The sequence below is a fragment of the Balaenoptera musculus genome, chromosome 15, assembly GCF_009873245.2.
Source record: "Balaenoptera musculus isolate JJ_BM4_2016_0621 chromosome 15, mBalMus1.pri.v3, whole genome shotgun sequence".
NCBI classification, from domain to species: Eukaryota; Metazoa; Chordata; class Mammalia; order Artiodactyla; family Balaenopteridae; genus Balaenoptera; species Balaenoptera musculus.
The window spans coordinates 25408636-25422440 of record NC_045799.1 but is presented as its reverse complement, the minus strand read 5'-3'; the positions used below and the strand labels follow the sequence as shown (position 1 = coordinate 25422440).

At 45.4% G+C, this 13805-nt stretch overlaps 1 protein-coding gene across 1 annotated transcript in view; it reads left to right on the top strand.

Moving 5' to 3' along the window:
* The first annotated feature begins 11632 nt into the window (after positions 1-11632).
* Positions 11633-13805, top strand: part of CHMP4B (charged multivesicular body protein 4B) — a 46388-nt gene continuing 44215 nt past the window's right edge. Inside the window, exon 1 of the mRNA XM_036825925.1 lies at positions 11633-11983. Coding sequence (XP_036681820.1) covers positions 11794-11983 — 190 coding nt within the window. The 5' untranslated portion in view covers positions 11633-11793. The remainder of the gene's footprint in view (positions 11984-13805) is intronic.

Below are 13805 nucleotides of genomic sequence, written 5' to 3'. Positions count from 1 at the left end.
AGGGATCGAACCCGTGTCCCCTGCCTTGGCTGGTGGATTCTTTAACCACTGCACTACCAGGGAAGCCCTCCTACCACTCTTTTCTTATTTCACTCCACTCCAGCCACACCTGCCCCCTAGCTGTTCTTCCATCATATAAACTAGTTCCTGCCTCGGGACCTTTGCACTTGCTGTTCCCTCTGTCTAGAATGCTCTTCTCCCAGATTTTTTATGGCTGGCTCCCTCCTTCTATTCACCTTTGTCCAAAAGTCATTTCCTCAGAGAGGTCTTCCCTGGCCAATCTGTCTAAAATAACCCCTACCCACTCCCATCATTCTCTAGTCCCTTAGCCTGCTTCATTTTTATTCATCACCCTTGACGTTATATTAGACGTTTCTTTATTGTCTGTTCCCCTCATTAGAAACCCACAAGGACAAGGACTTTTTTCTGTTTTGTTCACTGGTATATCTGCAGTGCCTAGAACTTCCCAGGAATTGCTCGATCAATATTTCTTGAGATATTTTGAACGAACAAGGTCCCCTCCACACATCCTCTCTTCCCACCTCACAGAGGCCAAGGGTAAGTTTCCCCCAGTAAGAATCTGCCACATAGGCTGAGAGAGAATTGGGAGGTAATGTCTGGTTATAAAGGACTCTTTCCTTTGTCTTAAAAGGGAGCTGAGAATATCTGGGACAAATGACAAAGGCGGTGGCTTGGAAGTCTCAGTTGACAGAGCAAGTATCCTGCCTGGCCCAGGAGAACCGGTTGCACCAATTTTATCACCCCTGGGGAGGAAGGAGTGGAGGTGGTAGCTGCAGATGCTCCCAACCCCCAAGGCTGCCAGCAAGTGCCCCGTGGATTCTCAGGACCTGAAGGGTGGTGGTGTCAGGGAGTTTAGTAGATTCTACCTCAGGGTTGGGGGTGACCCCCTACTGGCCAAGGATGGCTGGTGTATGGTCAGGCACAGAACCTGAGGCAGGAGGCCAAGGCCCAACTTCTCTGTATAGAATCACAGAGAGTAAACTGAAGCCCAGAAAGCGAAAGGGTCTTGTCATGGCAAACTGAGTTCAGATCCAGCTCTCCTGACCCCCGGGTCACAGCTACCTCAGTCCATTCATTTATTCACGCAACAAATATTTAATGAGCACCTACTATATGCCAGGCATAGTTCTAGGCATTGGCGGTACACGGTGAACCAAACAGGTAATGATCTGTGGAGTTCCCCTGTAGAGGAAGCAGAAGATAAATAACAAAGTAAATAAGCAAATTATATAATATGTTAGGAGGTGATAAATTACTGTAGAAAAGAGAAAAACTAGAGACAAGTAGAGGTTTGGGGAGTATGGGGTGTGGGGCAGGTTGCAGCATTATTTGGGGTGGCCTGGAAGGCCTCACTAGGAAGGAAACATTTAGGAAAAGACTCGGGCTTCCCTGGTGGCGCAGTGGTTGAGAATCTGCCTGCCAATGCAGGGGACACGGGTTCGAGCCCTGGTCTGGGAAGATTCCCACATGCCGCGGAGCAACTAGGCCCGTGAGCCACAACTACTGAGCCTGCGCGTCTGGAGCCTGTGCTCCACAACAAGAGAGGCCGCGATAGTGAGAGGCCCGCGCACTGCGATGAAGAGTGGCCCCCACTTGCCGCAACAAGAGAAAGCCCTCGCACAGAAACGAAGACCCAATGTAGCCATAAATAAAAATAAATAAATAATTAAAAAAAAAAAAGACTCAAGGAAGAGGAAATGAGCCATGTGGTTATCTGGGAAACAGCATGGCAGGGAGAGGGCATAGCCCTTGCAAAGCAATGCCCTAAGGTTGGAGGGCCCTGCTGTGTTTGAAGAACAGTAGAGAGGCCAGTGTGGCTGGAGCGAGGAGTTGGAAAGGCAGTGAGGTGACGGGAGGATCATGACACATCATATAGGGACTTGAGGGACATTGAAAGGCCTTTGGCTTTTACTCTGAGGTATGTGGGGAGCCATCGGGGGGGCTGTGAGTAGTGGTTCTGACATGTATTTTTTAAAGGACCCCTCAGGCTGCCATTTAGAGAATGTGCTGGAGCGGGTAAGGGTGGAGACAGGAAGGCCAGTGAGGAAGTGTATTAGTTTCCTATTGCTGCTGTAACAAATTACTACAAACTCTGTGGCTTAAAACAACTCAAGTTTATTATCTTTCAGTGTTGGAGGTCAGGGGTCTGGTATGGTTCTCAATGGACTGAGATCAAGTTACTGGCAGGGCTGTGTTCCTTTTGGAGGCTCTTGGGGAAAATCCATTCCCATGCCTTTTCCAGTTTCTAGAAGCCACCTGCATTCCTTGGCTTGTGACCCCTTTCTGGCTTCAAAGCCAGAAAGGTAGCATCTTCCATTCTTTCTCTGACTCTGACCCTTCTGCTTTCTTCTTGTGATTGCATTGGGCCCACCAGGATAATCTCCCCATCTCAAGATCCTTAATTTAATTCTTCTGCAAAGCCCTTTTTGCCACTTAAGATGACATTCTATAGAATGTGGACATCTTTGGAAGGCCAATATTCTGCCTACCACTGGAGGCTACTGCAAAAATCCAGGCAAGAAATGATGGTGAAATGAGTGAGAGTGACAGCAGTGAAGATGGTGAGAAGAGGTGGGGTTCTGGATATATGTTGAGGGTAGAGCCAACAGGATATTCTGAGATTGGATGTGGACCTTTCTTTTCCAGTGGAGGGGGACTTCTAGTCTACCTCTGTGTTGGGCCTGGACCTGGGTGAGGATGTGGGTTTCTCTGGCATGAGGACCAAGGAGTCATCAATCCATTATTGGAACCTATGTGGCTCCCTAGGGCCTGGTGCCTGTTACATGGCCTGCACGTGCTCAGTTGAAGGGGTATGAAGTACGTCTTGTAACCCACCATTAGCTCAAGTGCAGGGGTCCCTCCAGGGCACAATCTCCCCCAACTCCCCACTATACAGGTTCTGCTGGGCCTGACCTATGCCTATTGCTAACTTTGGCCTGTTCCCCAGGAAGGTCACACTTGCTCCCATGTCCATCACACTTTATTTATGTGTTTGTTTATGTGTGAAACCAAGTCTCCCTAAAACCGAGTTCCCGTACTGAGTTTATGATTAATCTCTCTATCCAAAACTTTATTCCCCTGCTTGTCTCCTCTGACCTCAATCCCTTTTTTGTCCCCTCTGGCCTCAATCCTGTGCTAACTGAACACTAATCAACCAGAGTCAGCTATTGTTGATAACATCATCAATGTACTAAAATTGCTACCATGTCATCATTAACTTACAAGCTCAGGTTGTTTCTCTATGGCAAGATGAGCCCACAGATCCTCAAGCCATGGACCGCCTGGACAGAGAATTATAAAAAGGAGACCTCCTGATTCCTGAAACTATGATTAAGAAATGTCACAAGACGATGATTAACCCTAGTTCCTTTGTTCTTCCCCCTTAAAACATCCCTAACTCAAAGACCAAGATGAAGTGGATCTGAGACTTGTCTCCCACTCCTTAGCTTGATGCCCTGCAAATAAATCCTTACTTTGCTGCAAATGCCCGCTGTCAGAGTTTGGCTTTCTGCATCATGGGCACACGAGCTCTTGCTCGGTTTCATGTGTATCTCTCTGTCCATTTATTCATTTGGATGTAGGCGGTATAAGCATAGTGGCTAAGCAGGTTGTATTTACAGTAAGAATCCCAGCTCTGCCCCTACAAGCTGTGTGACCTTGGGCAAGCTATTCAACTTCTCTGTTTCTCCAGTATCTAATGTACAAAATTGGGACGATAATAATGCTCATTTCATGCAGTTGTTGTGTGGGCTAAATGAGCTATTTCTTGTAAAATGCTCAGTTTGGTGTCTTGCTTAGAACAAAGTGCTCAATAAAGATTTTCTATTACTTGCTGGGGTATCAGATGCCAGCCACACTACTGAATAATGGTGTGACCCTGGGCAAGTCATTCAACCTCTCGAAGCTTCTATTTCCTCAGCTGTAATCTGTACCTACCTCACTGAGCTATAGTTGGGATGATTAAATGAGGTATTCTATGTAAGCCATCTGATTCAGCATGAGGGCTCAATAGATGTTATTGACTATTATTCCTGTCATTATTGTTTATTTATTGTGTAAATATATATTGGTTGCATAGTCTGTGCCAGGCCCTTTACCTGTATTCTCAATGAATCCTCAGAATGTGGCCTGGTGTGGAAGTTAGTGTCTCTTTCACAGATGGGGAAACCGAGGCAGATGATGCACCTTGCCACATGGCTGAATGGAAGAGCCCCAGTTCTAAACTAGGTTTGTGTGGTAGGCACCAAAACATGTTTTCTTTTTGTTTATGTACAGTATTACATAATTTACAGGCGTACAATATAGTGATTCACAATTTTATAGGTTATACTCCATTTACAGTTATAAAATATTGGCTATATTCCCCATGTTGTACAATATATCTTTTAGCTTATTTTATACATAATAGTTTGTACCTCATAATCCCCTACCCCCAAACATGTTTTCTTTTCATTACTTCAACACACTTTTTTTTGAGTTAAAATTCACATAACATAAAATTCACCATTTTAACTATTTAAAGTGTACAATTCAGTGCTTTTTAATTGGGTTGTTTGTGTTTTTTGTTTTTGAGTTGTAATAGCTTTTTTTTTTAAAGATAATTTTATTTATTTTTAAAAAAATATTTATGTATTTATTTATTTTTGGCTGCGTTGGGTCTTGGTTGCACGGGATCTTTGTTGTGGCATTCCGGGTCTTTCGTTGCGGTGCGTGGGCTCTTCTTTGGGGCACGCAGGCTTCTCTCTAGTTGTGGCTTGCATGCTCAGTAGTTGCAGCGTGTGGGCTTAGTTGCTCTGCGGCATGTGAGATCTTAGTCCCCCGACCAGGGATCGAACCTGCGTCCCCTCCACTGGAAGGCAGATTCTTAACCACTGGACCACCAGGGAAGTCCCTTTTTAAAAATTGTATTCTGGGGCTTCCCTGGTGACACAGTGGCTAAGAATCTGCCTGCCAATGCAGGGGATACAGGTTTGAGCCCTGGTCCAGGAAGATCCCACATGCTGCGGAGCAACTAAGCCTGCGCACCACAACTACTGAGCCTGCACTCTAGAGCTCGCGAGCCACAACTACTGAGACCACACGCCACAACTACTGAAGCCCACACGCCTAGAGCCTGTGCTCCGCCACAAGAGAAGCCACCGCAATAGAAGCCCGTGCACCGCAACGAAGAGTAGCCCCTGCTCGCCGCCACTAGAGAAAAGCCCGCACGCAGCAACAAAGACACAACACAGCCAAAAATAAAATAAACTAATTTTAAAAAAATTTAAAAAAATGTATTCTGAATATTAACCCCTTGTCAGGTATGGAATTTGCCAGTATTTTCTCTCATTTTGTGAGTTGCCCTTTCACTTTCTTTTTTTTTTTTTTTTTAAATGCCAATGGACATTTTTTTTTTTTAATTTTCATTTTATTTATTTATTTATGGCTGTGTTGGGTCTTCGTTTCTGTGCGAGGGCTTTCTCTAGTTGCGGCAAGTGGGGGCCACTCTTCATCGCGGTGCGCGGGCCTCTCACTATCGCGGCCTCTCCTGTTGTGGAGCACAGGCTCTAGATGCGCAGGCTCAGTAGTTGTGGCTCACGGGCCCAGTTGCTCCGCGGCATGTGGGATCTTCCCAGACCAGGGCTCGAATCCGTGTCCCCTGCATTGGCAGGCAGACTCTCAACCACTGCGCCACCAGGGAAGCCCGCCCTTTCACTTTCTTGATAATGGACTTTGGTGCACAAAAGTTTTTAATGTTGGTGAAGTCCAATGTATCTATTTTCTTCTTTTGTTGCTTGTGCTTTTTGTGTCATATTTAAGAAACTGTTGCCTAATTGAAGGTCACAAAGATTTATACCTATGTTTCCTTCTAAGAGTTTTATAGTTTTAGTTCTTACATTTAGGTCTTTGATCCATTTTGAGTCCTTTTTTGTATATGGTGAGAGGTAGGGATATAAATTCATTCTTTTGCATCTGAATATCCAGTTGTCCCAGCACTGTTTGTTGAAAGACTGTTCTTTCCCTATTGAATGGTCTTGGTACTCTTGTTGAAAATCAATTGACCATAGATGTATGGGTTTCTTTCTGGACTCTCAGTTCTATTCCATTGATCTATATATCTATCTTTATGTCAGGGCCACACTGTTTTTGTTTTGTTTTGTCTGGGTTTTGCTGTTGTTTCTGTTGTTTTACTGAGAACTTTTTTTAAATTGAGGTATAGTTGATTTACAATATTGTGTTAGTTTCAGGTGTACAGCATAGTGATTCAGTTATATATTTTTTTCTGATTATATTCCATCATAGGTTATTACAAGATGTTGAATATAATTCCCTGTGCTGTACAGTAAATCCTTGTTGCTTATCTATTTTATGTATAGTAGTTTGTATCTGTTAATGGGGGTGGGCTTTTTTGCATTTTTTATTGAGATATAATTGACATATAACATTATAGTTATCTCTTGCTATCCTCAGGGGATTCGTTCCAGAATCCCCCTCAGATACCAAAATTTGAGGGTGCTCAAGTCCCTTATTATAAAATGGTGTAGTATTTGCATATAACATCCTCTAGTATACTTTAAATCATCTCTAGGTTACTTACAATACCTAATACAATGTAAATGCTATATAAATAGTTGCTGGTGCACAGCAAATTCAAGTTTTGCTTTTTGGAACTTTCTGGATTTTTTTGTTGTTTTTGTTACTATTTTCAAACCTCAGTTGGTTGAATCCATGGATACAAATCCTGCGGATATGGAGGGCTGACTGTATATTAGTTTCAGGTTTACAACATAATGACTCAATATTTGTGTATATTGTGAAACGATCACCACAATAAGTCTGGTTAACATGCGTCACCATATGTAGCTACAAATTGGTTTTTTTGTGTGTGCTGAAGATATTTTTAAGGAGCAATCCCAGATACCCTCCCTCCCCCGAGAAAAAAACCCTCACCTAAATCCGATTCCCCCACATTGCTCTTCATGGGCACCTAGTCCCTCTGAACCACCTGAAACCAAGCCGGTGGCTCACTTTAAATGTCGCTCAGCTTCCGCTCTGAATTGAGGAATGTGTACTTGAACTTTAAAACAGATTCTCTTCTGGAAGGAGAGTCACAGGGCAGCATGCTCAGCAGAGTGACTGCCAGGGCATTGTTCGGGGTAAATAATAACGACCAGATAGCTGCCGCTGGTCATGGCGTGTTCATGAACTTTGGGAGGAGGCTGGAATATTGAGGGCTAGTGCAGGTGTCCCTGTGAACAGGCATATAGAACATGGGACTGAGAGGTGGGCTCCCAGGCTGAACGTGGAGACCCTCAGGGAGATGGTGTCACCCGCACGAGGTGTGGGGATGTGTGTCCCTCTGGTCTGTGAGGTCCAGGTGGTCGTGCACCAGATACACAGTGTCACAGTAGGTCAGAGATTCCAACAAGGGAGCCCAGCGAAAGGCATGGCAGGAGGTTGTCCCTACCACTGGGGGCCATCTTGAGAAGGCCAAGTGTGGGTTTTGATGCAGAACCAAAAGTCTGTGTTCCCTGCCAGAATGATGCCTGCAAGGTACCATCTGGGTTTTGCCTTTTCCTGAAAGTTCCTGCCACCAGGTGTGCATTTGCTTGTCAAGGAGCAAAACTGTCACCCTGAGCAAGTGGCTAACCCAATCTTACCATCGCCCTCATCCCCAGGGCCAGGCTGTGACTTGGCTTCTCTGCTTGAGCTCCTGGACCACAGGGAGCTTCTCTCTGTTGTGATGAGAGACCCAAGGGTGACTCCTGGGCCCGGTTCCTCTGAGATCCCCCAGTTACCTCCTCCCGCAGTTACCTCCTTCCCCGGTTCTGCCAGCTGTGTTGCAGGGAAAAAAAATAAATAGGGTGCAAGAGGATGGTCACATTCCAGGTCTCAGGCGAGTCCCTGGGATGGGCCGCCAAGTGAGGGTCCTTGGCTTCGCTCAGGAAGGAATTCAAGAGTGAGCCCAAGTAGAGGGAAAGCAGATTTCTTTAGAAAGATACACATTCCATTGACAGAATGCAGTCCATCTCAGAAAGTGAGAGTGACCAGGACTACATCGTTTTGATTATTGTAGATTTGCAGTAAGTTTTGAAATTGGGACGTGTGAGTCCTCCAATTTTGTTTTGACTATTCAAGGCCCTTTAAAATTCCATATGAATTTTAAAATGCAGCTTATCCATTTCTCCAAAAAAAGGCAGCTCATGTTTTTATAGGGGTTGTATTGAGTCTGTAGATAAATCTGGGGAGTTTTGTGACCCAACAATAATAAGTTTTCCAATCCATGAATATGGGATGTCTTTCAACTTATTTAGATGTTTAATTTCTTTCAACAAAGTTTTGTACTTCTCAGTGTACAAGACTTGACTTTATTAGGTTGAACACTTCTCTTCTGTTCCTAGTTTGTTGAGTGTTTTTATCAGGAAAGGGTGTTGGATATCCTCTGCTTGGTTTTTACAGCTAAAAATTAGCAAAGTCCTCTGTATTTGACTTGGTATAATTATGTGAGACCAAATCATAATAATTTTTATGATTCATATTCAAAACCCATTCTTCATAATAGGCTTTATTAATTCAGCTTTTTTTGATTTTTTTTTGGCTGCATCACACAGCTGGCAGGATCTTAGCTCCCCAACCAGGGATCGAACCCGGCCCCCTGGCAGTGGAAGTGAAGAGTCCTAATCACTGGACCGCCAGGGAATTACCTCCTTGACATATTTTTAAAGAAAATTACAAATATATGGCAGGGTATCTTTAACCATGTGACCTTGGGCAGTTTCTACTTCTGTGGTTCTCAGTTTCCTCAACTATAACATGGAGATGGTATAGTAATGCTTATTTCATGGGGCTGTGGTGGATGGAAATAAGATGAGATTTTTGAAGGCAGGGTACTTGGTAAACAAATCAAAACTGCATGCTTCTATGGCTGCTCTTACCAGAGATATTTTAACATTGCAATGTAACGTGTTTAGTTAAGTACATAAGGTATGTAAAGGACACTGACCTTAAGTATAAAAATATAAATTTGTATACACCCATGTGAATACCACTGGATCTTGATACTGAACCTGTCAGCACCCGACAATGGTCATTCTTCCTGGTCTATACTATCCCAGGAGGTAACTACTATTCTGACTCCTATCACCACAAATTATAAATTAGTTCTGCCTGTTTTTGAACTTCGTATAATTGGAATCATACAGGCTTTTGTGTCTAATTTCTTTCAGTCAGCATAATATCTTCAAGTTATTCAAGTTGTTGCAAGTACTGGTAGCTCATTCTTTTCACAAAGTTTTTTTCACAAAGTTTTTAATGAGCTAACACCAGTCGGTCACAGTTTGAAAAGGCTGTGCATTTGCCCAAGAGCCCAGAAAAATGAGGACCAGGGAAGCCCAGGGCTCTCCAGTATTGAGCCAATACACCCTGTGGATCTCTACCAAGGCAGCTGAATCCAGGATGGCAGCTACCTTGCCCATGTGTCATTACCTCTCATCCCACATGCTAGGCAGACATCATGAATTTTTTTTTTTTTTGGCCACGCTTCGTGGCCTGTGGGATCTTAGTTCCCCGACCAGGGATCGAACCCGCACCTCCTGCATTGAAAGCCCAGAGTCTTAACCGCTGGACTGCCAGGGAAGTCCGCAGACATCATGAATTGATCTCAGAACATTTTTAAGAGATGTCCTGATGCAGACTCAGAATTCTTCTCAACCCAGTAATCCGAGTGACCCACACACCAATTAATTGGGGTTGGTACTAAAGATTAAATCGGAATATTCTGCTATCATATCACCAAGATGTATTTCTGGGCTCCCAGAGTTATGACATGAGGGGCTCTGCTATCATCCCGGCTTACCCCACAGAAATATGAGACTGGTGGTGGTGAGGTCTGCAGAGTCTGACTGTTCATATATTCTTTGGGCCATGGCTCAAACCCAGCAAATGTTTTGCTACCTGTGTGCCTGGTTGCACCATGACTTAGATAAGAGGGGAGAGGCAGATTTCTTAGATATGGAGGGGTTGATGGCTTGATGGAATCCACCTCGTTTTTGTTTTTTATTTTGATAAAAACATTGCAATGTCTCAATTACAAAACAAACAGAAGTGTGATTTATGTTTCACAAATTTATGCTGCTGTGAATTCTTGACAGTTCTAGTATGTCTCTCACATTTGAAAAATTTCTTCCAACCTGGAAAGTTGGGTGAGATGAACTCTCTCATCCTTTGGGAATAGTTACCTTTAGGTGCAGGCTGGGGTCGTGGCAGATTACAACAACAACGACAAGGACAACATTCAAGGCATATTATTGTCTATATGTAGATAATAGTCTGGGGAGGAGACTCATATATGTGAAATAATAGAGGAAAAGTTCCATTAAGCTCTCATTTATTTGAAACTCTGTTCCTAAGCAACAGAGTCCAGGAAGGGATAAAAAAGAAGCCAAGTTTTTCTTCATTGGAGAGCACTTCAGAACTGGTTTACTCAGAACTGCTTTACTCTTTGTTTTCATGCAAGGCTAACAAATGCAAAAGATTGGAAGCAGCAAATTAGATTGGTGGGCTTGGGCGAAGTATTGGCTACTAGACACAGCCTCAGTGCTAATAGATGGAGAAGTGATTCCTTTTTTTTTTTTGGCCACACCGCGCAGCATGTGGGATCTTACTTGCCTGACCAGGGATCTAACCCACGCCCCCTGCATTGGAAGCGCGGAGTCTTAACCATTTGACCACCAAGGAAATCCGGAGAAGTGATTCTTGACAGCAAAAGACAAGGAAAAACAATGAAATGTGATCCCACAACCAGTTGGCCCTTTGTAATGCAGGGGCAAAAAAATCCTCAATTCTGCTACTTTTGAAAGTTTTGAGTCTTCTCCTGGTTTAATTGCTATTGTGCATAATGATGACCCAGAATAAAATATACATTTCTGAGCACTTACTGTGCTAGGCCTATGCTAAGTAAGCATCTTACATTCCCTATCTCACACAAGGTTGGAGGTGGTCCTATTGCTATCTCCAGTTTACAGTTTTGGAAAGGGAAGCTCAGAGTAGAGGAAGTAACTGCCCAAGTAAGTATTCAAAGTGGGTTTTGAACCTTTGCAGTCTAGCTTTGCTGTTAGCCTCTACTAGGTTTCGAAGAACGTGTTAGGTGAATACGGAGTAGACAGGCATTGCAGGTAGAGAAACAGCATATGCGAAGGCTATTAAGTTAAGCTAGCCAGTCACTCAATTTCTCTGAGTCTTGCTTACTCACCTACAAAAATAGTAACAGTATTATCTCTCATAGGCTTGTGAGAATTAAATGTGATAATGCATGTAAAGCATTTTCCACAATGCCTGGATCATAGAATGTGCATAACGTTAATTACTGTTTTATAAAATATTCTTACTTCTCTTCCTGTTCTTCTACCGCTACAGAACTGGTTCCAAGGAGACTACATTTCCCAGCATGCGACCTCGCCCTTTGACCCTAGCTAGACCTAAAAAGCGCGCCGCCGAGAGCTTTAAGCAGGAAGACTATAGCCTCCCGGCATGCAGCGCGCCACCCTCCGTTAGATTTGAGGGACGGACGGCGCGTTGCCCACCGGGAGTTGTAGTCAGTGGCGTGTTTCCTTGACGCCGGCCGGGCCGGGCGTGGGGGCCTGTGGTAGGTGGCGCGGCCGGGCGCAGCTGCGGGGCGGAGGTGGCGGAGAGGCCTGCGGCGGCAGGGAGCGGCGGAGCGGGGAGCGGGGAGAAGGCGCCGGAGCCGAGCCGAGCCGGAGCGGGCGGCGCAGGCCGGCACGGCGAGCAGCAACCATGTCGGTGTTCGGGAAGCTGTTCGGGGCTGGAGGGGGTAAGGCCGGCAAGGGCGGCCCGACTCCCCAGGAGGCCATCCAGAGGCTTCGGGACACGGAGGAGATGCTAAGTAAGAAGCAGGAATTCCTGGAGAAGAAGATCGAGCAGGAGCTGACAGCCGCCAAGAAGCACGGCACCAAAAACAAGCGCGGTGAGTCGGCCCGGCCCCCTCAGACTCCTCTGGCCCGGACTCCACCTTCGTGAGACTTGCCCCAGTGTTTGCTCAGGTTCTGGAACTCTTATCCCGTCAGACTCCCTTCCTTGCCTTTCCCGGTCCGGGACCCCTCCCCGTCTGACTCCCTTCAGTGTCTCCCGGAGCCCTGGACTCCTCCATCGTCAGACTGCTATTTCAGCCGTCTCGTCTCAGGCTCTCCCCATTCTGCCAGGCCCTTTCGACTCTAATTTCACAGCACTTCTTCCTCCGCCCTCACTCTATTCGTTTCTCTTCCGCCTTTTCCTCCTCCTTCTGGCCTGCCCTCACCCACCTTCCCAGATACTGCCGCCGCCTCCTTGGCTCATTTCTGCCCTCCATCCTGACACTTGTGTCCTTCCTGGTCCCACCCCTACCCTCTCCCGACCCCTCTATGGAGTCCATGAGCAGTCCTTGGTCCCTCCCCATCCCCCTGACTCAGAATTCTTCTTAAGAAGCCGCCTGGATGGAGAGAAAAAGGGACTGGGGGAGAGGAGACCCCCTGGTTCGGGCTCTATTCACTTGCTGAGTGAGCTTGAGCAAGTTCCTTTTCTTCTTGAGCCTCATTTTCCCCATCCGTCAGCCGGGCTTTGGCCTCCATGAGGCCTAAGGTGCCTTCCAGCCCTGTGATTCACTTCTTGTTGCCTTATCAGAGTTTCACGTAGCGCAAGCCTTTACCCGGTGACTCACCGCTTCCCAGTCCCTGTGTACCAGAAATAAGGATTCCATTCCTCCTTTGGCCCCGACTCCTCCCCCAGTCCCCACTGTGGTTCAGGGCAGGGATATTGAACTCTGAGGCACTTTACTTCCTGTTGTATGGCTTTCTGGGCAAGTGCTTTGTATTCTTCTTAAGTGAGGTGAATGTGAAAACGCTTTAGTAACTGTAAAGCAATTCAGGAATATTTGATTTTTCTCGTTGTTATGGCAATATGAGAGTGAGCCATAGTGTAACAACCCTCCCCCTGAGAAGGAGGAAAGGTGAGAGGGGTTTAGGAGCTTTACAAACAAGTATTTAACTCAGAAGTCCGCAAGTCACTAGCTGTGTGACCTTGAGCTAGTGAATTTACCTCTGAAAGGAAGACATGGATTTACAGTGCCCAGTATACAGTAGGGGTTAAATAGATGTTTTCTTCATTTTAACAAAAGCACAAAATAACCCATCCTGAGGATGCTCCTTTGCTGATAGTCAGTGGATACTCTGGACATTCTTTTTGGGGGCTTACTGCATGCACTGTATTCACAGGGTGAACAAAACACAGCTTCCACCCTAATGAGGGAGAAGACAGAGAAATAAATGAAGAAAATTTTGTCTAGTGATGAAAAGTGCTAAAAAAAAAATTGGATGGGGAGTGATGGGGTGGGAAGGGGTGTCACTTTAGATAGGGTGGTCAGGGAAGTCCTCTTCAAAAAGGTCAAGTTTGAACTGAACCTTGAGAACTTACCAGCTCTGTAGAAATCTAGGGGAGAAGCCTTCCAGGCAAGCAGACAGCATAGAAAAACGCCCGGAGGTTGGCCTCTTTTAAGAAACAGAAGACCTCTGTTTCTGGAATGTAGTGATTGAAGAGGAGAGTGGTATAAAATAAGTGGGTGTGGGGTGGACTTTGAACTTCCTGGTAAAGAGTTTAGATTTTATTCCAAGTGGATGGAAAGCTGTTGGAGGGTGTTACGCGTGTCCTTATCATTCACATAGTTTTAAAAACACCATCTGGCCTCTCTTTGGAAAGTAGACCTGTGGGGGGTGAGAATGGGAGCTGGGAGACCAGTGAGGACACAGGCAGCCATG